Source organism: Phyllostomus hastatus, unplaced genomic scaffold (assembly GCF_019186645.2).
Source record: "Phyllostomus hastatus isolate PE091 unplaced genomic scaffold, TTU_PhHast_1.1 phas_scaffold_78, whole genome shotgun sequence".
NCBI classification, from domain to species: Eukaryota; Metazoa; Chordata; class Mammalia; order Chiroptera; family Phyllostomidae; genus Phyllostomus; species Phyllostomus hastatus.
The window spans coordinates 4124307-4145565 of record NW_025334041.1 but is presented as its reverse complement, the minus strand read 5'-3'; the positions used below and the strand labels follow the sequence as shown (position 1 = coordinate 4145565).

The 21259-nt window shown below is 48.0% G+C and overlaps 1 protein-coding gene across 3 annotated transcripts in view; it reads right to left on the bottom strand.

The window, feature by feature from the left end:
- Window positions 1–21259, bottom strand: part of IMMP2L (inner mitochondrial membrane peptidase subunit 2) — a 594300-nt gene that overhangs the window by 192286 nt on the left and 380755 nt on the right. For all 3 annotated transcript variants that reach the window (XM_045828652.1, XM_045828653.1, XM_045828654.1), the window contains one exon: window positions 3684–3749. In XM_045828652.1, the coding sequence (XP_045684608.1) occupies window positions 3684–3749 (66 nt within the window). The remainder of the gene's footprint in view (window positions 1–3683; window positions 3750–21259) is intronic.

Below are 21259 nucleotides of genomic sequence, written 5' to 3'. Positions count from 1 at the left end.
CCTACATATAAATTTAAGGTGACCATTGCGCCGATGTTTAGTAAGAAATACCTACTGCTAAGGCAGACGGTTTTCACTAACAATTCCATTTTTCTTCACGGGTACAGCCCCAGTGTGATAAGTAATCACCTCCAACTACATCAGAGGAAGAAATCTTTCCAAAAAGGCATGGGTTCCCTACCAACCAATCTATAATAATTTAGTAAAAATAATAATGACTATTCTTTAGCAAGAAGGAGGTAAGGATGTCCAGACGATACGAATAATTTTTCTGGTTGGCGTTAGAGGGATGCTTTTTCACAAATGCCTCTTTTCAGTGGTAACCAAACCACCAGACAGCCCCTGGGATGCTTAACTTCCCTGCGCAGGCCCTTATTTACTCAAGGATCGCACTGGGTGGACCTCAGGCACTAAACAAGGACGAGCCACGATTTGATCTGGAAAAAGGCAGGTTCAAACTAAACTGGGCAAAGGGCCTCAGCGATTTCTGAAAACCTTCGGGTCAAGTGTCCATTGTCCGAGGCCCCGGAACGCAGCCCCCACCTGGCTCGCGCCAGCTTCTGGGGTCTGAGACAGTCTGCGCTGCAATCCTCCATGAGGTCCCGGACACAAGCTGTGGGTTGTTTTTTTCTGAGTTTCCCTTGTATGCTGCCCCTCCATTCCGGACAGCGTGCACCCCTAATTCCTGGTCTACCAAAATGCACTCAGTGAAGGCGCCGTCCTCAAAGACAGCCGTGTAGGCAACCGAGGCTTCTCTTACGCAGAGCTACTGTACCAGCCATCAAAAGAAAGTTAGTTACTCTGTACTTTGCCATGTGTAATGCACACGTTTCTACCCAAATTTTTGAGGGAAAAAATAAAGACGAGCGTTATACATGAGTATAACGATCACATACCACGGGCATAATCGTGGGCGTGATAATCCGTGTATGATGAGTACAAAAATGTGGGTGTACATTCTACATGGCAAATACTGGACATCGGGAAAAACTCAGTTTGGTTCTGTTTGTCTTCCCATAAAGCTTCATCTTCTGCTGAAACATAATGTGATCCAAACATCAGTGATAGGCTGGTATTGATTTCCGTATCTCCAACTGCATCTTTGAAATCAACAAGGTTTGAAGTGTTTAATGTCCATTGGTTCAATGGATTTTGTTTTTGCTAATAGCAGAAAGCTATTCTTAATGACTTAGAGTGTTCTGACATTGTGCAGTACAGTTTCTAGACTCGAAGAACTATCATTCACACATTTCACCGTGAGAGAACGCTCGTGCTTCTCCGCTCTTGACGACCCCGCAGCACCCACACCTGCGGGACAAAGTCTGCGTGGAGAGCAGAACGCACACACAATCCCCCTCCACGCTGATCCTGCGGACCAGAGTCCTCCGGGGCGGGGGAGCGGTTCTAAGACCACTTCTGGGCATGCTCCCAAACAAGGCGGGGGCAGGGGGGAATCACAGTGCAAACAAAATCGAATCACGTGAAGTGATTTACAAAGTAGATTCCATTTCACTGGTAGGGCGGCCATCTGTAGCGGCTTGCCTCGGAAGTCCAGTTCATGTCGATTATTAAAATCATCCCTTTCTCCGCTCCAGCACGGCCTACTGTAGACGACATATTCTGTGGCTGCCCTGTTCACTGGGAACTAAAAAGACCCTTCTCTTTCTCCATCAAGGTCACTACCTACACGGAACCCCAGATTCCAAGCGCCTCCAGACCGTGTTTCACCAAGCAAGAGGAGACGAGACACAAGGCCTGGTTTCTGGCAAAGCCGCGAAGCCGGAATGCAAGGCTGCCAGTGGGAAACACGGATGCCTCGGAACGTCCAACTTTGGGTCACGCACAGTGCCTGCCCGCACTCTGGGACTCTGGGCTCTTTGCATCCTCTTCTGAAACCGCGTTTCCGTGTGAGCCATAGCAAACGCATAAGAAAAAGCAGAGAACTATGCAACCTATTTCGGTGCCATTAATGGGTCGGTCTAAATACCGCCGCTGCAGGCTTCTTACTGCCCATGTCACCGAGAAGCACGTGCGCTGGGGTCAGCATCGTGAACTGACTGCATCCCTGGCGAAGCTACCCAGAGAGCCAAGCGATCGCCGATGACGTTAATCAAGGTTGACGCGGAGACAGAAAGTTCAGCCCTCCCAGAGCCTCCTCCTTAACAATCCGAGGGCTATGCGGCTGCATGCTCTGAACCACTGCTTCAAGCCCATGTTTTCGCCTTATTAATGAAGCTTTAAAAAAAAAAAAAAGGAGACCAAGCAAACACTCACAAACTCGACCCACACCTCGGCGGCCCCACTGACCCCGCAGGGGCTTCTGACGAGCAGGTCATCTTGACATGAAAATTGGGGCCACTCGTTCCGCGCCAGCGGCCTCTCCAATTGCCTCTCGGAGAGTCGAGCGGCCTCCGAGGGCTCCTTGGCACTTTTAAAAATAATTGAGGTCTCAAAGCCGTTATGTTTCTCCGGATACTGCCTGTCAATGTCGACCGTTATTAGAAATTAAAATGGAGAATTAAAAAAAAAAAAAACCTTTAGTGATTCCACCTAAACTAACAATAAACCTGTATGTGAGCAAGAAGAACACGCTTTGTGAGAAGTGTATTTATTTTCTGAAACAAAAGAAGACACAGTGAGCAGAGTGGCATTTTGAACGTCGTCGCCAGTCTTTTTGGCGCCCGGCTGAGTGCACAGGGCCACGGTCCCCTCTCTGCCGCCATTTGCAGGGGCGACCTCACACCCCAGCGGCCTCGGGAAAGCTCCCCCGGGCGTGCAGGGAAATGAGAGTGAAAAAGACACACACCCTCTGAGTGTTATTAGGAAGGAGTCTGAGCCCACAAACCCCCACGACGGGTCCTGTACCTCCCGGAGATCCCCGGCCATCCTGGGAGAACGCCCGGCCCACACTCTGCCCTCAAGCGCACCGAGGTTCACTTCAGTGAGGTCACCTCATCTGTGCTGTCATTACTATGGATACCTTAGGACTCAGCTTTTTGGAAAAGCAGGATCAGAACACTTTCTGAATCTAGCTGTACGAGCATTTGCACTCCCACGCTGGATACCCCCGGCTGCAATTTATTTAAAGATGCAAAACAAGACGACACATCAACTTGCTTGCTGAATCTCAAACACTGTTCTACATTTATCAGCAAGTTGAATAAATAAGACATTAGTACACACTGTCAAAACACCCAATTGCTACAATGCTATTTGCTAAAGCTACTATTGTGTGGCTGATTCAGAAGTTTGTTTCACATTTTTTCCCATTTCCCCCATCCCTATAATAATAAAAGCTCCCCCTTAGTTTCTGTATTTGCTTCTAAAATAACCAAACGTTCTTAAATGTTTCTAACACAAACCTTTACATCATAATCTAAAACAATCATGCTAATTCTCATATCTGAAAAACAGTGATTCAATGGTTGTTTTAGAGAACACGGTTAATTTCAGTTTAATTACGGTTTATTTCTGCTGTGCCTCCCAATTAAAGGGCAATGATAGGACCAGCAGGTCCATGCATGTCTTCCATCCCGAAACGGCTGACTGTGTCCTCTCATTTGGAAGGTCGCCAAAGCTTTGGTCCTCTGTGAAATGTACTTCCCATGTAATGTGGTTTGAAATGCAACAAAAATGTAGCCATGTGCAACTTGAACTCACAAACACCAGATTCAAGTACTTACTTTACAATGTCTCCTTCCAGAGCGATCACTCTCTTAATGATCTTCTGTCCTGGGTTTTTGGGGGACCTGGAATGAGAAGATTATGCCATCAGTTAGGTCTCTGTTGATTGAAGAAAACAGAAAGAAATTCCACAGCCAAAATGGCCTTATTAAAGGTATAACAGATTCACGAATCTCGGATCCTTGACATTAGCACTACTTAGGCCCCACGTGAGATGGAGCTACTATCGAAGGAATTCTCTGGAGGGGAAGAAATCATGCTGAAACTTCATAAAAAGCAAAAATAAAGAGCGATAAAGAATTGTATTATTAAAGCTAAGTACGTAACGCAAAGAAGATTCATATGTTTAAAAAAGCGAGCATTTCTTTAAAAGGGTAACATACTGAAATTTCTTCATTCCATTTAAAATGAACAGAAGAGATGGATTTGAATCCTCAAAAAACCCTGAGGATGGAGGCATTTCTTGAGAAAATAAAGAATTAGGAAATCCCTTTAAACTCCGTTCAGGGTTAGCCATTTCAAGATTATTCAACTCAGCGCGCCAAAACGAGGCTGCGGCCAGTCCGACCACGTGGGTGGCTTCGGACGGACCTGGCGCAGGCGTGGGTTATTCTAAGCCGCGACCAATAGCAGACGGTGAATAATTACGTAAAGTAACACCATCCACGCTAAATGAATACCCCCTCCCCGCCTGCCCCCTCCCTTCCTCTCCCCCCTCCCCATCTGTCTCTTTGATCTCTCGTTCTGGGGAAGCCCCGTCTGTGTCCGGCAGCCCTGGGGACCCACATGCGGTGAGGAGCCACGGGCAGCCACACAGCCCATGAAGGGACCTGGGAGCACCTCCCTTGGCCCCAGTCAAGTCCTCAGGGTGCAGCTCGGGCCAACAGCTGCACCGCAATCTCAGGACAGACCCCGTGCCAGACAAACCCCCAGCCCGCCTGAGCTGCCTGTGGCCTTGTGACCTCAGAAGACGTGTGAGATGCTTGTTTCAAACAGCTACAGGCAGGCGGGGTAACGTTCGTTACCCAGCGAGGGGTGCCTCGGTCTTAATTTGTCCCATTTCCTGCCAATAGCCTTTTTTCTTTAAATTTTATTGTTAAAGATTTTATTTATATTTTTAGAGAGGGAAGGGAGAGAGAAAGAGTGAGAGAGAAGCATCAATGTGCGGTTGCTGGGGACCGTGGCCTGTAACCCAGGCACATGCCCTGACTGGGAATCAAACCTGCGATGCTTTGGTTCGCAGCCCGCGCTCAATCCACTGAGCTACGCCAGCCAGGGCACCAACAGCCTTTTAAGCGTCGTGATCTAACAGACCTATTTCACATAAACGATCATTTAATACATATCTAAAAATCAGGAATAAGTCAAGATATTTTCAATTCAAGTCGCATTTGAATTACTTTTTTTTTAAAGGTAAATGCCCCCAAACTGTAAAGATTAAACATATTCAAAATGCAATACTTCATTCAGGGAAGCAGGAAGCGTCCAAAGGGTGAGTGTTTCACAGGACAGCTTGCAGAGAAAATGAAGTTGTCCGAACCGTCTGCGTGCACTTGTGACAGTTCGTCTCGGGATTTCTTACCACATCGATTATGTTTTATTCTGAAAGGAAATGGGATGGTGTTCGAACTGTTCCCCTCGCTGAACTGACTGAACATCGTGTTTCCATGAATTCAGGGTCCCCCGTGTACAGCTGCAGGGAGGGTGCCCCCCAGAGGACAGAACGCACGTCCTCCGCACGGGGCTGCTTTCGGAGAAGTCCCCTCCTGCGTCTCCCTCTACGGACAACCAGAAACATAAAAACAAAAAAAGAATTCTACCTCAGTGATCACCCAAGAGTTACGCATTAAAGCAATGGAGTGCCATTTTCCTATGATATTGACAAAGAAATAGTATCAATAACAGTTTGTTGTTGAGGGCTTGGGGAGAAGAATAACCTGAATATTAAGTGTGTGGTCATGTAACATGCCTTTCTGGAAATAGGTCAAGATGTTATGTTCTTTTTAACATTAACATTGACACGTTTTGGAATTTATGCTAATGAAATGATTATGAACATAAGCAAACATTTCACCTAAGTAGATGTTGTCTATTTCTTAAAAGGAGAAAAAAATCAACAAGAATAGATTGGTTAAATCAATTACAGCTCTTCCACATTGTCAGACACTTCTCCATCATTAAAAACGATGTGACGAAAGGGTTTTTAATGACGACAAATTATCGACAGAATGTACGGATGGGAGACGCAAGTTGGACTCTACCCCGACCTCGCACCTGCGGCTGCGGACAGGAGGCACGGGCCGCTGTGGGGGGAGATCACCAAGGCCGCAGACCAAAAGGCGGGGTGGGCTGGGGGCCGGCCTGCGTGTGGTGACGCACAGCCCGCATTTTCTGTTCCGGTTACGGGGAAGCCCCTTGGCAGAGGACAGTCGTGTCGGGTGACATTATCCGAGAAGAAACACTCCAGGTGGGCGTGAGACCTGAGCTAAGAACTGCCCCCCCCCAATATCGGTGCAACGTTCATGTGAACGAAATAACAGGAGAAGCAACCCTCCTCAGCCTAAAACGTCTTCTAGGCCAACAATCTTGAAGCTTTGGAGATACTTGAAAACTATTTTATATATTTTTAAATATTTTATTTATTTGTCGAGAGAAGAAGGGAAGGGGGAGAAAGAGAGGGAGCGAAATATCCATCGGCTGCCTCTCACACATGCCCCCAACCAAGGATCTGGCCCACAACCCAGGCACGGGCTGTGACTGGGAATCGAACCAGTGACCTTTCAGTTCACAGGCCAGCACTCAATCCACTGAGCCACACCAGCCAAGGCAGAAAGCTATTTTATATTTTAAAATAATCTATGTCTTAAGTTCACAAAGCAAAACAGAATATGCAAAGTGGGCTATCTATAGAATTAAAGTCTTATGGATTACTACTTAAATATATCTACAAAAATATATCTATACATTTTAATGAAATATTAAACTTGGATCTAACCAAATGAAATTGAAACAAGCTATTACTATCATTAATCCCATTACTGCTCAAAATCTATATTGTAATCGTTAGACTGCTGAAGTACGTAGAAGTGATATGGAAATTATTACAGATTTACATGGCGAGAGTCACTGAACTTCCCTCCGCCTAAATCTCCTTGGCCGCCTGCAGCTATGCGAGGACGCGAAGCATAACAAGTGAAGGATTACGCCTTACTTTCGGGATACAACGTCTCCCTGCCCCATAAATACTAACATTTGCGTTTACATTGGTCGTCTGAGTGTTTTCCTAATAAGCGTTGTCTGACGATATTTATTTCTGGAGCCCGGGTTTTAGTCATTCTGTTTCAGGCCGGGATTCAGTTACGCAAGGGTTCTCCAGGGGCTTGGGCGAGAGGCCTAGGGTTTTCCCCGCACCACGTAGGTCGGTTTGGTTTGGCAGGATTTGTCTCTAACGAGCCTGGCTGTGGAGAGGGGATCGTTGTAAGACGTATGATACTTAATATGCTTCTTGAATTTCATTTCCTATCTTGATAGAAAGGCTGCCATTTTTTTTTACCCTGGGACGGGCCAAACAGAGTCATGCCTTAGGTCCCGGGATCTTTCTAACTGATTGCACGTTCTCGTGTGTTCCCGAAGGTGGTACTTCCAACCCCTGTCTGGAAATCTGGGCAGGTGCTTTGGAAAACCCCAAAGAGACATCTCTCGTGTTTTGAGGGGTGAGGGGACTAGCAAGGGCCCCACCAGCTCTGTGCCTGGCCCCACGCCGGTCCTGAGGTCACACGGGCACCTCACCCCTGTGTCGAAGCCCTCCGATGCCTCTCCCATTGAGAGCGGAATGGTCAACCCTCCCTCTGTGGATTGTGTCGATTTTTATATTTATAACCACGGTTCAGGGTTGGCCCAGGTTGTCGTAGAAAATCTCAGGCCTGGAGGTCACTTTGGCCATGGCCTAATTAATATAAACATTGATCCCTCAAAAACACCACAATCCATAGGACACTAATTGCACTGCATATATTACAGCAAGCTCTAAACGTTAACTCTTCATGAATGAGGTAAGAGTAAGAATATTCCGGGGTTATCGTACATCAGATAGCCGATTCTGTACTGTCCTTAGGGTGGTCACGCATCGCATCACCTAACTTGACACCATCATCATTTAAAAACGCAAGGATTGCTGTTTTAATCATCGAAACAAGATGTGGAGCAGAAAGCCCACCCGACAGTTATAAAGATGCATATAAAAACGTCATCACATGACGGCTTCCCTTGTTTATTTGCGGGCTTGTTTTATTTCTGGGTTTCTTTTTTTACAATACTGCCCAGGTTTGCCGCGGTTTTCACCGCACCTCGCCCATCCCCCACGGCCTCAGTGCATCTGCGTGGACCCCGTGGGCCCCGCGAGTCCCACGGACTTGGGCAGAGGAAATGGCTGGCACTACCCCCATGTGGCCGCCAGGGGAGCCACTGAGTGCCGGCAGCTCCGTAAGCAGGTAGGGCTGGGTCAGAGGTCCCAAACCCGGGGCCGGATTATCACCACCTCGAGCGGATAGAAACGTTTTGTTTGGTCCTCGCATTATTTCTGTATTGACTTTTCAAACTCAAGCCGGCCAAGCAAACAGCAGACTTCACGTAGAAATTCTAATTTCTCATTCTTGTTGAAAGAAAAACAAGAGGAAGACCTGGTGGCCCCAGGTTCACGTACAAAACAGTCCCCGGAGCTGAGAAGCAGGGACCGGGCATCTGCCGCAGTCCCCACGGCGTGTTTACAGACGTCTGGTGGTCTCCTGCCCGGGGGCAGGCAAGCTCGGGAGCCTCGAGGCCTTGGCGACCTCCCCCACCCCCAGCACCGTATAAGCACCGAGCAGACAGGAAGGGAAGTTCTGGCGGAGGGCCCACCACGCAGTAAGCGCTCGGTAAACTTCAGAGCCATCCTTTCTTAACATAAATCCACACAGAAGGTCAATTAAAGGGCCCCGAGCACACCGTCACAATCCTTTGTTTAGGCTTGCCAAGACAGGATACTAATTTCAAAGACCCTTCAGTGAAAGGATTTCCAGAGTCGAATTAGAGGGCAGCAAAGGCATCTTCAAGTTTTGGTCAAGTTTTATTACACAATTAGCTGAAGCAACATTAAAACGAACTATAATTGTATTCATAATGGAAAGTCACAGGTTAATTTTAAATTAAATGGGTGTTATCTGCGAAATCAAGATGAAAATGAGTCATTTTCAGCGTTGGGTTCTGCCTGTTCGCACATGGCCCCATTTTTTAACGATTCGTTTTCTAAATTCAGCGTAGTTTTATTACTGAGCACGCCCAACCTGGTTGCCCAGGTGCTGCAGCTACACTGTTGCCCCTTGTAGACTTGGCCCTCCACCACGTGACACCCTTAAACTCACAGAAAAGAAACTATACAGACCCTCGCCCCTCTTCCTTCAGAAAATTACATAGCTGTGATCCCTAAGAGTAGCTTTGGTCCTGATATCTCAGAAAATGCTCCCATCCGAGGGCCCCAGTGTCAGCAAAGTGAACTCTAGAAGCGGAGACGAGACCCCCAGGTGAAGGTCTTCTACGCCAGCGACTCTTCTCAGACAGGGGACAGGGCCAGGTGCAGGGGGGGGGGGGAGCGCCTGGGGAAGGGTCCCCACCGGGCAGGGACAGACTCCGGTGATGGGTACGGAAGCGAGCCCAGATGCAGAGCCCCGGGGCCAATGGGCCGGGGAAGGGAGGGTTTGTCCGTTTTGTCTCTTCTCTCGAAACCCCCCTTCCTGAACCCGGCCACTGCGCAGCAGGAAGAGAGGGCTGCGGGGGACCAGAGGGGTCCCAGGCCGGGCTCGGTGGTCTGAGGAGGCAGCAGCAGGAAGAACAGGGGCAGGTCTCAGACTTGTCTTCTGTAACCACTCACATGTGGACGCGGACAACGGCAGGGTGGTCCCCAGAGGGCAGCGGGGGGGGGGGGGGGGGGGTGGAAGAGGGTAAAGGAGGATGAATGGTGATGGAAGGAGACTTGACCTTGGGGGGTGACCACACAGCACAGTGTACAGATGATGTATGAGTTGTGCACCTCAGACCTATGTAATTTTATTAAGTAATGTCACCACAATACATTCAATTTAAAATTTTTAAATAAAAATATATATATATAAAAAATAAAAAAGTAAACTGTATTTTATGGTTAAACATTTTCCTGGTTAAAATTCACAGTGTTTCACTGTCACTATGATTAGAAGAGATTTAATGAGCAAATAGTGACAACTAGTCTTGTTAATAAATCACCCTTGAATATGTAACATCAATTAAGTGTGCATTATGATTAACTGCTGCAATAGAAAAGAGACGCAATAGTTTTGCACTTGAGTGTTTCAATTCTGAAAAATAAAGGTCTTCACTTAACTATGAAAAAATCTAAGGGATTTAGTGTAATCTTAACCCAGAAGATAATTTCTACTAATATTTATTAATTCAAGAACTTCAAAACACAGTGGATCGCAATCTTCTAGTAGCAAACATCATTGCAATTCTATTTCCGTGCCCAGAACAGGCTGCATATATGTAAATATGTATAGCACACATATGGAATGTACAGTACACACACACACACACACACACGTCTTTGTGGATTCTACCGTGCAGTATGGAATCCTGCCACTTAATGAAATTTCTCTGACTATAAAGAAACTTCTGGGCTGGAAAACATATTCCCTGATTTATTTATTCTATAAATCCAGGTTTTCACATACTGATATGCTTCGAGTTGAGCGCAGCTGTGGACCCGGAGGAGCGGAAGGCTCACGCAAACGAAGAGTGAACACCGTTCTAGCGCAGGCGCCCAGAGCGCAGAGCTGCCCTCTGCCAGGCCACTCCTCTGCGCCCGGTCTGAGGAGCAGGGCGTGCCCTCGGGCGTGTCGGACTCGTTCTTCTCTGGTTCAAGGGAGGGTTTGCCCTCTACCCCCCCCCGCCCCCCGCTGTGGCTCTGGGGGTGCCTTTGGGACAGAGTTCCATTCAAGGCCATGGAATAAACCAATATTAACTGATCTTCAGAAGAACTGAAACATCAGTCTGGCCCTAGAACCATAATACTGCAATGGAGCTAACCGGCTCCGTATTCCTGGCTCCCACCGGGGGGGGCAGCAGTGCCCCACATTTGTGGCCGGCCTGAGGGATGCACCACAGCCGGAAAGCACAAGGTGTGGGTGTTTTCTAGATCAAACCGCAGCGTATCTGTTGATATGGCGCAGAGAGGGCAGAGCAGCTCAGAAAGGGTACAAACATGAACCCTCGTGCGGAGGAGCAGAAGCGGGGACGTCGTCACCCACGCCCACGGACCCCCGCAGAACGCTCAGGAAGAAGGAACGGTGTCGGGCTGTCCTCAGAGCTCACCCGCCGCTCTGCCAGGGCGCTGGTCGCACTGTGGGGTGACAGGGGCCACGCCTAGAGCCGGGGTGTCTTGGAAAGAGTGAGGAGAGCGAGAACAAAGGTGCCCTGACCCTTCTACAGGGGCTGGCGCTTAACCCACGCCCAGTTTTTCTCCATTCAGTCCTCACTCCCCGGGCAAACACCTGGGGGAAAACGAGGCAGAATCCTCACCCTCACAAAGGTCAAACTGAGGATCACATCGGGGGGTTGTGAATGAAGCTTCAGAAAGCTGTGCAGCTGGGCCCAGTGGCCGCCCCTCAGAGGTCTCACTCCGAACCCCGTGGCCCCAGTGTCTCCAAGGTAACGTTTGCGATCTCTTTGTCACGTGGCCACGGTGACCACGTGACACTTTCCAGGGTCAGGGGATAGCTTATAAAGAGTCAGCTGGGAATGGGGGCCTTCAGTGGCTGCCAGGAGGGGGTGGGGGTGAGAGCCAGACAGGCCACGTGCCTCAGGGGACGCCAGTGTGGGCTCATGTGCCCGCCCGCTGCTACCACACTATGGACCCCCCGAGCTTACATGCTCCTGGGGCATGACGCCCATACACATTAATGTGCCTCGAAACGCCCCACAACACTCTGAAGTTTACCCCAACTTGAAAAGAACAGGCTTTTCTAGCAATAAGAAACTGAAATTCAGGAATGGCAAAATAGCTATATATTTTTGTATACCTGGTTTTTGGGGCCTGAAAATTTGTAGCCCTTTCTTTTCTTTATTCCATCGTACACGCCTGCGGGTCCATGCGCTCTCTAGCGGCTGTCGCGATGTGCGTTATTAACACTGCGACTTTGCCACTGGATTCGAAGTTTCCTAGTGAAATTAGGGGCGTGTGTGGGGACAGGTGGAATCCCACATGACTAGGGAAGCTACCCCAATCTTTAAAACGGTTGACCTCCTGGAGGCAACCTCCTTGGTGGCAACACAGAGGTTAGACTAAAAGCACAGCAGGGCTCATTTCTGTTCTAATCCTGTTGGATTTACTAATTTCTAAAACTCAGCACTAGTGTTTTGTGGGCGAGTTCTCAGGCTCCAGTAACCACTCACAATGTGCCCCCTTGGAAATGTCAGCTGATGGCCAACTGTACACCTCCGGTCACAGCAGACTGAACAGTCCTCGCACACTGTCCTCGGGGACAAGGACGCGAGGCTGGGGACTGCCTGTCCAACCGCGGGGGCTCCCCGCAGGTAACAGCAGCATTACCTGCCCCGCTGGAGAGCCACTTGCACAGCTCTCACTGCTGCAAGTCACCAGAACCTTCTTCTACATACTTCATTGTCTGCACTTTGGACTGCGAAAAGGTGCCGCTATGACAGTCTATCAACGCTTTTAAACTAAAGGGATACGAAGATTAAGTTAAATGCCTGACTCCTATTCTTAACGGGACGCATTTGTCTCTGGGTCTCCTCGTGGGACCGCCCGGGCGCCTGTGCAGCAGAGAGCTGCGGACTTGCAGCGTGGTGGGCTGGTGAGTAAGCAGGCGCAAATTATAAACGGGGGTTGCGTGGTTGAGGATAAATGCCTTTTCCCAAAAGGAGGCAAACGGAGAACAGCGAAAAGAACATGGGTGAGGAGTCAAAAAGAACTGAGAGAGCCTGGAAGGGAACTTGGGGGACAAGAGAAGGCCCATGGGGGAGGCAGTTTCCAGGGACTGACAGGAGTTACCATCCGAGGGTAAACCAAGTCACAGAGGCAACACAGCAGTGACTAGGGGGAGGCAGAGCCGCGTTAGTCAGAGAGAGCGCGGTGTCGGTGGCTTCCACACAGGAGGACCCACGCCCCGTGCGGTTCTTGACTTGGGGTCCGACCATTTCACGGGGCCCCAGGGTCACAGGAAGTCGGCTGCTTTGTTGCGACTCACACCTGCAGCAGTCCTTTCCCTTGTTACCTTGTCCTGGGAAAGTCTCCTTCTTGGTAAGACCATCCAGAGGTCAAAAGTTCCTAGCTACAAGTGATACAGATAGATATAGATGATACAGATATAGATATATAGATATATAGATATATATCCAAGGAATCCCTTCCCCAAATCTTAACTGGATCTTGACCTGTGACGCTAAAGATTCTCTTGCCCTTTTTCAGCTGACCAGACAGTTACAACTGTAGAGAGTGGTCAGGTAATGTCTTCATCATAAAAGCTTAGTATGTTAAAGATACAATTTGCCAGGCGATTTACCCCTTCCCATCACCATTCTTGGGCGTATGCACGTGGCAGACGCAGTGTTATTCCAGACAGCCGAGTGCCCGCTGACAGTGAAACACACCACGTCCGCCCGCGCGCGCGGTCCCCGCAGGGAGCCCCGCTGGTTCCGCGGGGAGACGCTGACCAATGAGAAGGCTCGCCCGCCTCTGCGAGCACCGGCTCAGCTAACTGCGCGCACAGGACGCGCCCCAATCCCCACCGCCAGCACCTCGATCTCCTAGAGAGCTGTACCTTTGACCTCTGGGGAGCCGCTCTGCAGCTCGGGCGTGATCAACAGCTGCCCCCTGCCCCCCCCCGCCCCGCCCCACGGCTGTGTCCACAGAAAATTCACAAGGGACCGGTTCCCGCGGGTTTCCACCGCTGAAGCTCCGTGAGCGCCTCCCAGACACAGGCACAGCCATCCTGCATCCTCAAACACCTCCACCGGGGAGGGCAACGACCGAACGGAACCAGGGAGACGGTCTCCGACCGGCCGTCCACGCCTGCCGTTCACGTGCACGGAGGAGGCCTGGATTTGAATGAAGCAGGTTTCAGAAACACACGCTCCCCACCCCCATTCATTCTTCACCCGGATGGTAGGAGCGTCAGTTTCGAGCCACCGTGGTGGGGGCTTTGCCAAGAGACAGGAGCCCAGACGTCTGTGCCCGGGGCTCTCACCGGGGCGGGGGTGGGTGGAGAGGCAATGACATGCATTTTGGGTTGACCGGGCGGAGAGCTGTTTCCAGCAATGTCACTCGACTCTGTTTTGGACTTTTAAATAACCACAGCCTACTCCCTAAAATAAAATGCCTTTCTTGAAAAGATAGAATAAAATCACCGAAATACACCTCATGAACATCCTTGGATTCAGCCTCATTTTTTTTTAAGATTTTATTTATTTATTTTTTAGAGAGGGAAGGGAGGGAGAAAGAGAGAGAGAGAAAAACATCAATGTGTGGTTGCTGGGGGTCATGGCCTGCAACCCAGGCATGTGGTCTGACTGGGAATCGAACCTGAGACACTTTAGTTCGCAGCCTGCACTCAATCCACTGAGCTACGCCAGCCAGGGCTGTTTTTTTTTTTTTTTGGATTCAGCCTCATGTAAAGCCTGCAGCCCCAGAGCCTTGCGGAGGCCGACCCTGCCTCTCCCCCACCTGCCACTGCTTCCTCCTCACCTCGGCCACCTGCTCCCCTGGCCGCTCCCAGTGTGGTGCCCATGCCTCCAGGCTGGTCACTGGCACCCGCCTGTCTCCCTTTGGCTCTATACAGCACAATCCAAGGCGTGCCCCGGGGTCTTTCCCAGCCCTTCTCCGCACAGATTTCCTTCAACACCAACAGCACCCCTGTCTGTTCTGAACACCCACCCTTCTCAGGTATCATTTTCAGTTCGAGTAAATGCAAGTTTCTTCCGGCTTTCCGTTTCCAGCACGAGTGTTTCCTGTTGTTTTGTGTCCCACAGAACCTCCCGAACACCTCCTCTTTTACAGTTACTGTGCCCTGAATCCTGAGAACTCCAGCCTGTAAAGACTTAAAGACGATATTCAGAGAAGCCCTACGAGGAAGAAACGGTTAATTCAAATGTTTCTGAAGGAGCCGTATTTCCTTTTTCATTAACTTCAGTGCTGCAGAGTCTATGTACTCAGAGCCATGCTAATCTAATCAGATAATCAATACCCGACTGCGGAATTATTACAAATAATTTAATGGAATTAAAAGAGAAGGCAAGGACACGGAGCACAAAGGTCGTAACTCCACAGAACAAAAAGCAAGGTTAAGCGACCATAGTTGAGTCTCTTATGGTACCTCCCAAACTGTATCACCACCCTTCTAAATTAAAAGCACATTTTCATTAGTTCTCAGCAATCCATTCTAATCGCTTTTAAGCCCAAGCCCGGGCTCTTTAGAATGCAGACTGCGCTGTGTTGTGACTGTGCACCTGACCCCTGCCTGTTAACAAAGGGACTCCATTAATTATTTGCTGTTGTGAGTGGCTGTTCCATTTCACCTCCACCTTTCCTTAAGTGTTAAAAGGCTCAATTACTTTATCACCTTAACCTCAGCTTCGGAGAATGCATGCAGCATTTCCTAAGTGCCCACGGAAAAACCGTCCCCATCCAGAAAAACTCATTTTCGGGACCGCCGCCTCCCACGTGCCTTTCGCTGAGTCGGCCGAAGGAACCCACGGACCTGCCGCCGTGCCCATTCCCAGGAGAGCCTCCCCACTCCACTCGGCGGCAGCGCGTGCCCACGCTGAGCGATCCCTCGAGGGCACGGGGACACACTAGCCACGGCCTCTATTGTCACCGTTACAGTGACACACGGGCTTTGTCGGACATCTTACCAAGAGCAAAAAAAAAAAAAAGGAATGCTTGTGGCATACATTGAAGGTATGTATATTAATAGTCCATTGTTTTTCCCATTGTAGTTTTAGTGTTTTCCTCTAGGCTTTTAGTTTCACTGAGCCTGGTTGTGTAACCTCCTATTTAAATCCTAAAACAGCAAACCAGAACAAGAAAACCACCCGGAGGTAAATGTGAAAACCGGTCTTGGATGCAGAATTGCGGTGGAGCCAGTGAGGGGCTGGCGGTGGAAAGCTGGCCACGGAGCCCAAGGTCAGCGCCTGAAAGCCATCACGAATCTTCCCACTTCTCTGGAATCCTTACAGTACCAAGACCACGGAACACTTCAGAAGCTCCCAGTGCCTGATATTCGCTCATTTATGCGTTACTTCCATCTCCACAAAGAGACTCTGACACGAGACAGTGGTGAGCATCTTAACCTTCTCGCTGCATCCAGTCCCACACCAGTTACTGGCACTCAGAAACGAGTAATAAGTAGTTGATGATCGTGGGATCCTAAGACACATACCAACATGTCGCTGCTAGGCATCACGCAGAAGTGGAGTCGCAGAGTGTCTGTGCCTTTGTGTCCAGCTTATTTCACTTAGCACAGCGCCTTCGATGCCACCGCATGCTGTGGCACGCCTCTGCCTGCCATTCCTCACTGTTTTCATGACCCACATTAGCCATTGTTTCGTGAATATCCAACATGACTTGTCAGCCTAGTGTCAATCACCTGGTGTATTTCTTAGGATCTAACTTAAAACATAACTCCTCAGTTCTTTCCAAGAGAATTTATACTGACATGACAATAAGTAATGGTGAGTGTGCAGATCTTCGCATGTGGGTTAGCGGTTCTGAAACTTTAGAGTCTAGGGCTGAGCCCTGGGAATCGGGAATCCACATTTTTTTAAAGCATCGAGGTGCTTCTGACGCCAGTGGTCCTACTCCCCTCCGACAGACAGACACACCGGGAACCCTCCCAGGGGGGTGCGGCATGTCGGCTCCCCATGGGTCCAATCAAGACATAAGCCATAAGAACGCCACAGTCAAGTTCCAAAGTGAACGTGACACACGACACTGATGTCAAGCCACAACTAGAATTCTAAACTAGCAGGAAAACACAATGTCCTCCTAGGGAAAAGCCCAACATCCTGAAAATTCCGTATGTAACCTGGAATTGGATCTGCAAGCGGTGTGGAAGCACATAGCTCAGAAACAAGTTAAAAACACCCCGTTTCCAGGGTTGCTTAGAATACAGATCCTCACTCCGAACAGGCACACTGATGAAGAAACTAGGATGTAACAAAGGCGACGGCACAGAAGAATTTATTTCTTACATTCATTCATTCATTCATTTAACCAATATTTGCAGAGTGACACCCAGGCACCAGCACTCCGCAAGGTGGTGATCTCTGCAAGACCGACCTCATTACAGTGATGGCCATGGCGGTGTTTTTGATTCAGGCCCACATGCTAGTAGCCGCATGGCCTTGAGCACGTCATTTGCCTCCCTTAGCATCTCTCTTTTCATGTGGGGAAAACAGGTGATGACAAGTGGTCCAGGTGGCCCTCCAGTGTTGCAGCGAGGAATCGAAAGAACTACCGAACACCAGCGTCTGAGCAGCTGCTGCTATAGACTGAGTCTCAGAGGGAGATAATCAGTTATGTCAGCGAGCTCCAGGGGCCCAACTCCCAATCCAAGCGGGAAAGAAGCTATGATCTCTGAAAGGAAAACCACAAAATGAACCTCTCACTGCAAAGATCGCGGTGGCATCCCACGATGGCTGTGTGGCGCTCTGTCACAGCCAGACAGCCATCCGGCCACCACGCAGAAAGCTTGACTCTATTTCCAAATTGATGTCAAATACTCAATAGTTCTCTCTCTTTTACTGTCTCTCTTCCTTCCCCTCTTTCTTCTCCTCCTCCCCTTTTTCTTTCTTCCTCTCTTCCTTTTTAGAACCTTCCACATAAGACACTGTTTATTAATTAAAGACGGTACACAGATCGACTGAGCCACTTTTAGACCCTGCCACTTCTTGATTTCCTTTTTCCATTAGTCTGTGAGCTGTTAAGCTTGAAGCTAAATGTGTTCTTACAGTTTAATTGCTCCAGTGAAATGCAAAAGTTCAATCAACCAATTTGGTGTGAAAAGTGAAGGGAATCTCATTGTTCTGTCTGTTGTGTACTTAATTGTTCCTCAGGTAAAAAGCTAGGTAACAAGAGCAAGGATATTGTATTAACAGTGTCCAATAAATACAGCGCACATGGTTCCTAGAACAGCCTTGGCGCACAAGTTGACAAGTCGAAAGCCTTGGAGATATTCAGAGCACGGCGCTGGGGGGCTGGGAAGTGAGCCATTTGTCCCTTTTAGCCTCACGGCACTTTAGCCTTCCCAGTATAATGGCTGTGCATTTATTAGTGCATTTTTTAGGGTTTTATTCTGAGTATTTTCCCATGCTCTAATTAACTTAATTTGGGTATTTTAACTGGTTTCAAAGAGTGAAATACTGGGTGTCCACATTTTACAATAAGAAAGGCACACCACGGACGAGTGGGCATTGACTCCCAAGCACACAGCAGATTGTCACAACCAAGACCAGCACTGTGGGCACCAGGCTTCCCATCTATTACTCAGAAAGCTGTGTCACAATTTCTCATGCTGGCCATTCACGTTTGCAACGGGGGTTCGGCGTAGAAGACCAATATAGAAAATGTGTCACTAACACCAAAGAGAAATTGCTGATGGCAGCCTAAAATTATTTTTATTCTTTCTAAAAGTTATATTCCCACAGTAAACTTTGATTTCAGAGAAACAGATCACACTATTGTCAACAGAAACACATCCTATTTTAAATAAGATTATTTTCTACACTGAGAATTCCATAATTTCATATGCAAAAAATTTATTTAATCTTAGTTTGAATAGATTAATGATTGATACAAAGTCCATGTAGAAGACACCTGACCCTTTGATGTCTAAATTCTTTGACAGATTGTTCTAAGGTACATCAAAATACAAAACCCTCTGTTAAAAAAAAAAGAAAAAAATAATTTTGCTAAACTTAAAACACTTTGTTTTAACCTTTGTGTAACTTGGAAAAATAATTTCAAAATATGTAAGTATAATTTTAAAGGTATAATTCTTAATAGCAATCTAAGTTACTTAATGGGAGGATCTACAGAGAAATTTAAGGCAGTTTGCTATTATTCAGATTTTAAAGGCCAGTAGTTGGTATTATACTTAGAGATAATCAACTATTGGATGAGCTGTTTGGCCCAATAAGGTTTTCTTCGTGAGCTTCACGGGATGTACATGCAACTTCTCCCAAGCATTCATGCGCGTGAATATCCATGCAAACCCACGCAGCATGTGCTGGTGTTCCCCACGGTGTGCAGCGCCACACTGCCTGGCCATCTCTACGAATCGCTCCGAAGACTTCCCTGGTGCTTCCGGCTTCTCACTACTTCCGTTCTGCCCCCTGCCCCCGAAATCGCCCCAGTTCCCATCACTCAGCAGTAACTGCCGGACACATTGTGGAATGTACCTTTTCTCATTTTTAAACACACTCTATATACCTATTTTCAAAAAAAATGAAGTAGTATACAATGTCATCTAACCTGCTTTTTCCAAAATTTTGTAGTTTCTTAAAACATGTTTTTCCAGTTCTCAACTCCCCCCAAAGCGAGAAGTTTCAAGTAGACTCACACAAATTATAGATGAAAGATTTGTGACTGTCTCATTAATTCTATCAATACTGGTGGTCAATGAGAGACTAACCCAAATTAGGGCTCGGGGAGAATTGAACTATCGCGTCTGGCAGCGGTCACACGGTTGAAATTATGTGGGTAATTAACAATGCTTGCCTACAGTCAGGTCTGTATCTGGCCGACCCAGCCAGCGGGCTGTGCTTCATACATCATTTAGGAAAACCTTGTTCAACTTACCACTGAGACGGGGCCTGACAAACAATTATAAGCACTCTCCTGGAGCATGACGAAATGTTTGAAGAAAACTTGAGGGCTGTCTTACTGCCTTTTCCCAAACTTTTACCCCCACATCTGGCCCTGTCTGCTTCCACCAGCTCCCTCGTTTTTGCTCCGTGGAGACAGGCGCCGCCCACAAGCAATGCCCGCCACTCTGTGGGTTATTGAAACAACTGTACTCAGTGTCTGGAATAAAAGTACTATCTCCTAACTTTTGTTCTCATTTCCTGGAACAAGAAATGAGGAACTAAATACATAAGAATTAATTAAAAAAACTGATAGTGGGTATTTAAAGTCAAATATTCATGGAAGGATCTTTTTCAACGTCATTTTTTAAATTTTTGTTTTAGGATTTAATTGATTTATTCTGATAGAGAGGAGAAGGGAGGGAGGAAGAGAGGGAGACAAACATGGATCAGTTGCCACTCACAAGTGCTCCAACCAGGGACCAGGTCTGCAACCCAGGCAAGTGCCCTGACCGGGAATTGAACCCGTGACCTTTCACTGTACGGGACAATGCCCACCTTACTAGTCAGGGCTCAAAGCCTTTTTTTAATGTTCCAGTGAGGACTGTTTGTGTAGCAACCATGCACACTAATTAATACCTGCATCTGATTTCAGGTTCCAGTAAAAAACCCCAAACAACACAGTGATTTTCCCTGTGTAATTGCCATGTTTTTTAAAATATTACAGATACATGTGAGCTACTATCCTCCACAAGGGAGACCCTGCTGTGTCACCGAGGCGAAGGCACAGAACTGAATCAGGTCACGTGTCGAGCACACGTCTCCGTGAAGAAGCCACTGATTTGGAACTCCCTATTCAGGGCACTTGGCCCTCGCCAGATCACTAGTTCCTCAAAGCCAAGTGGTCTGAGTTGAGTTCTGACTGCATGAGCGCTCATAGGAGCGGGGAAGGTACACAGAACATCAAAATGCGCTCCTCTGTGGGCGGTCTCGGCGGAGAATCCCGGGGCTGAACAGACATGAAGACTGAGCCAGCCTCTGATCCCGGGAGGTGGCCCCGCTGGGTCAAGCCCGACGCGGATCCGTGGGCACCGTGCAGGAGCCCTCCCACGGGGGTCTGCGAGCTTCCTGCAAGGGCTCTCTCCGCTGTGACTTCCCGTGTCTGCCTGGAGAGAGCTGCCGTGTGTCTGAAAATGTGCCGACCACGCTAATTTTCTCTTACAAGTGAAGGTTTTTTTTTTATTGCTGTGAAGAATCCACTTTCAACTTCATCAAGTAGATAAAGGTATTTTTAAAGTAGAACTTTTGCAACGGAAGTCTTTTGTGGAAATGGTAGTGTGTGAATTTTCATAAGTCACATACTTTTTCTCATCCGATTTGTAAAGTCATACAGTGCACCTATTACTTAGGACCCTGTAACCCCACAGAACAAAAGGCCATAGGTTAAGGATTGTTAGTTGAACCCTCCTAAGGCCCTCACCCCTCCATTTAGGACTGCATCTTTAACGTTACTCTTGTCCTCATTAAACATCGCACGTGCCTAATTCTGATTGTCTTTATACCTGTGCAATTATCAGTCAATAAATCCTCCATGAAGTGAAAATATCTCATGAATTCCACATATATTTTGTTGTATTTAAAAATATACATAAATTGGTCACTTCTGACATTAAATAGAAGTTTTTGA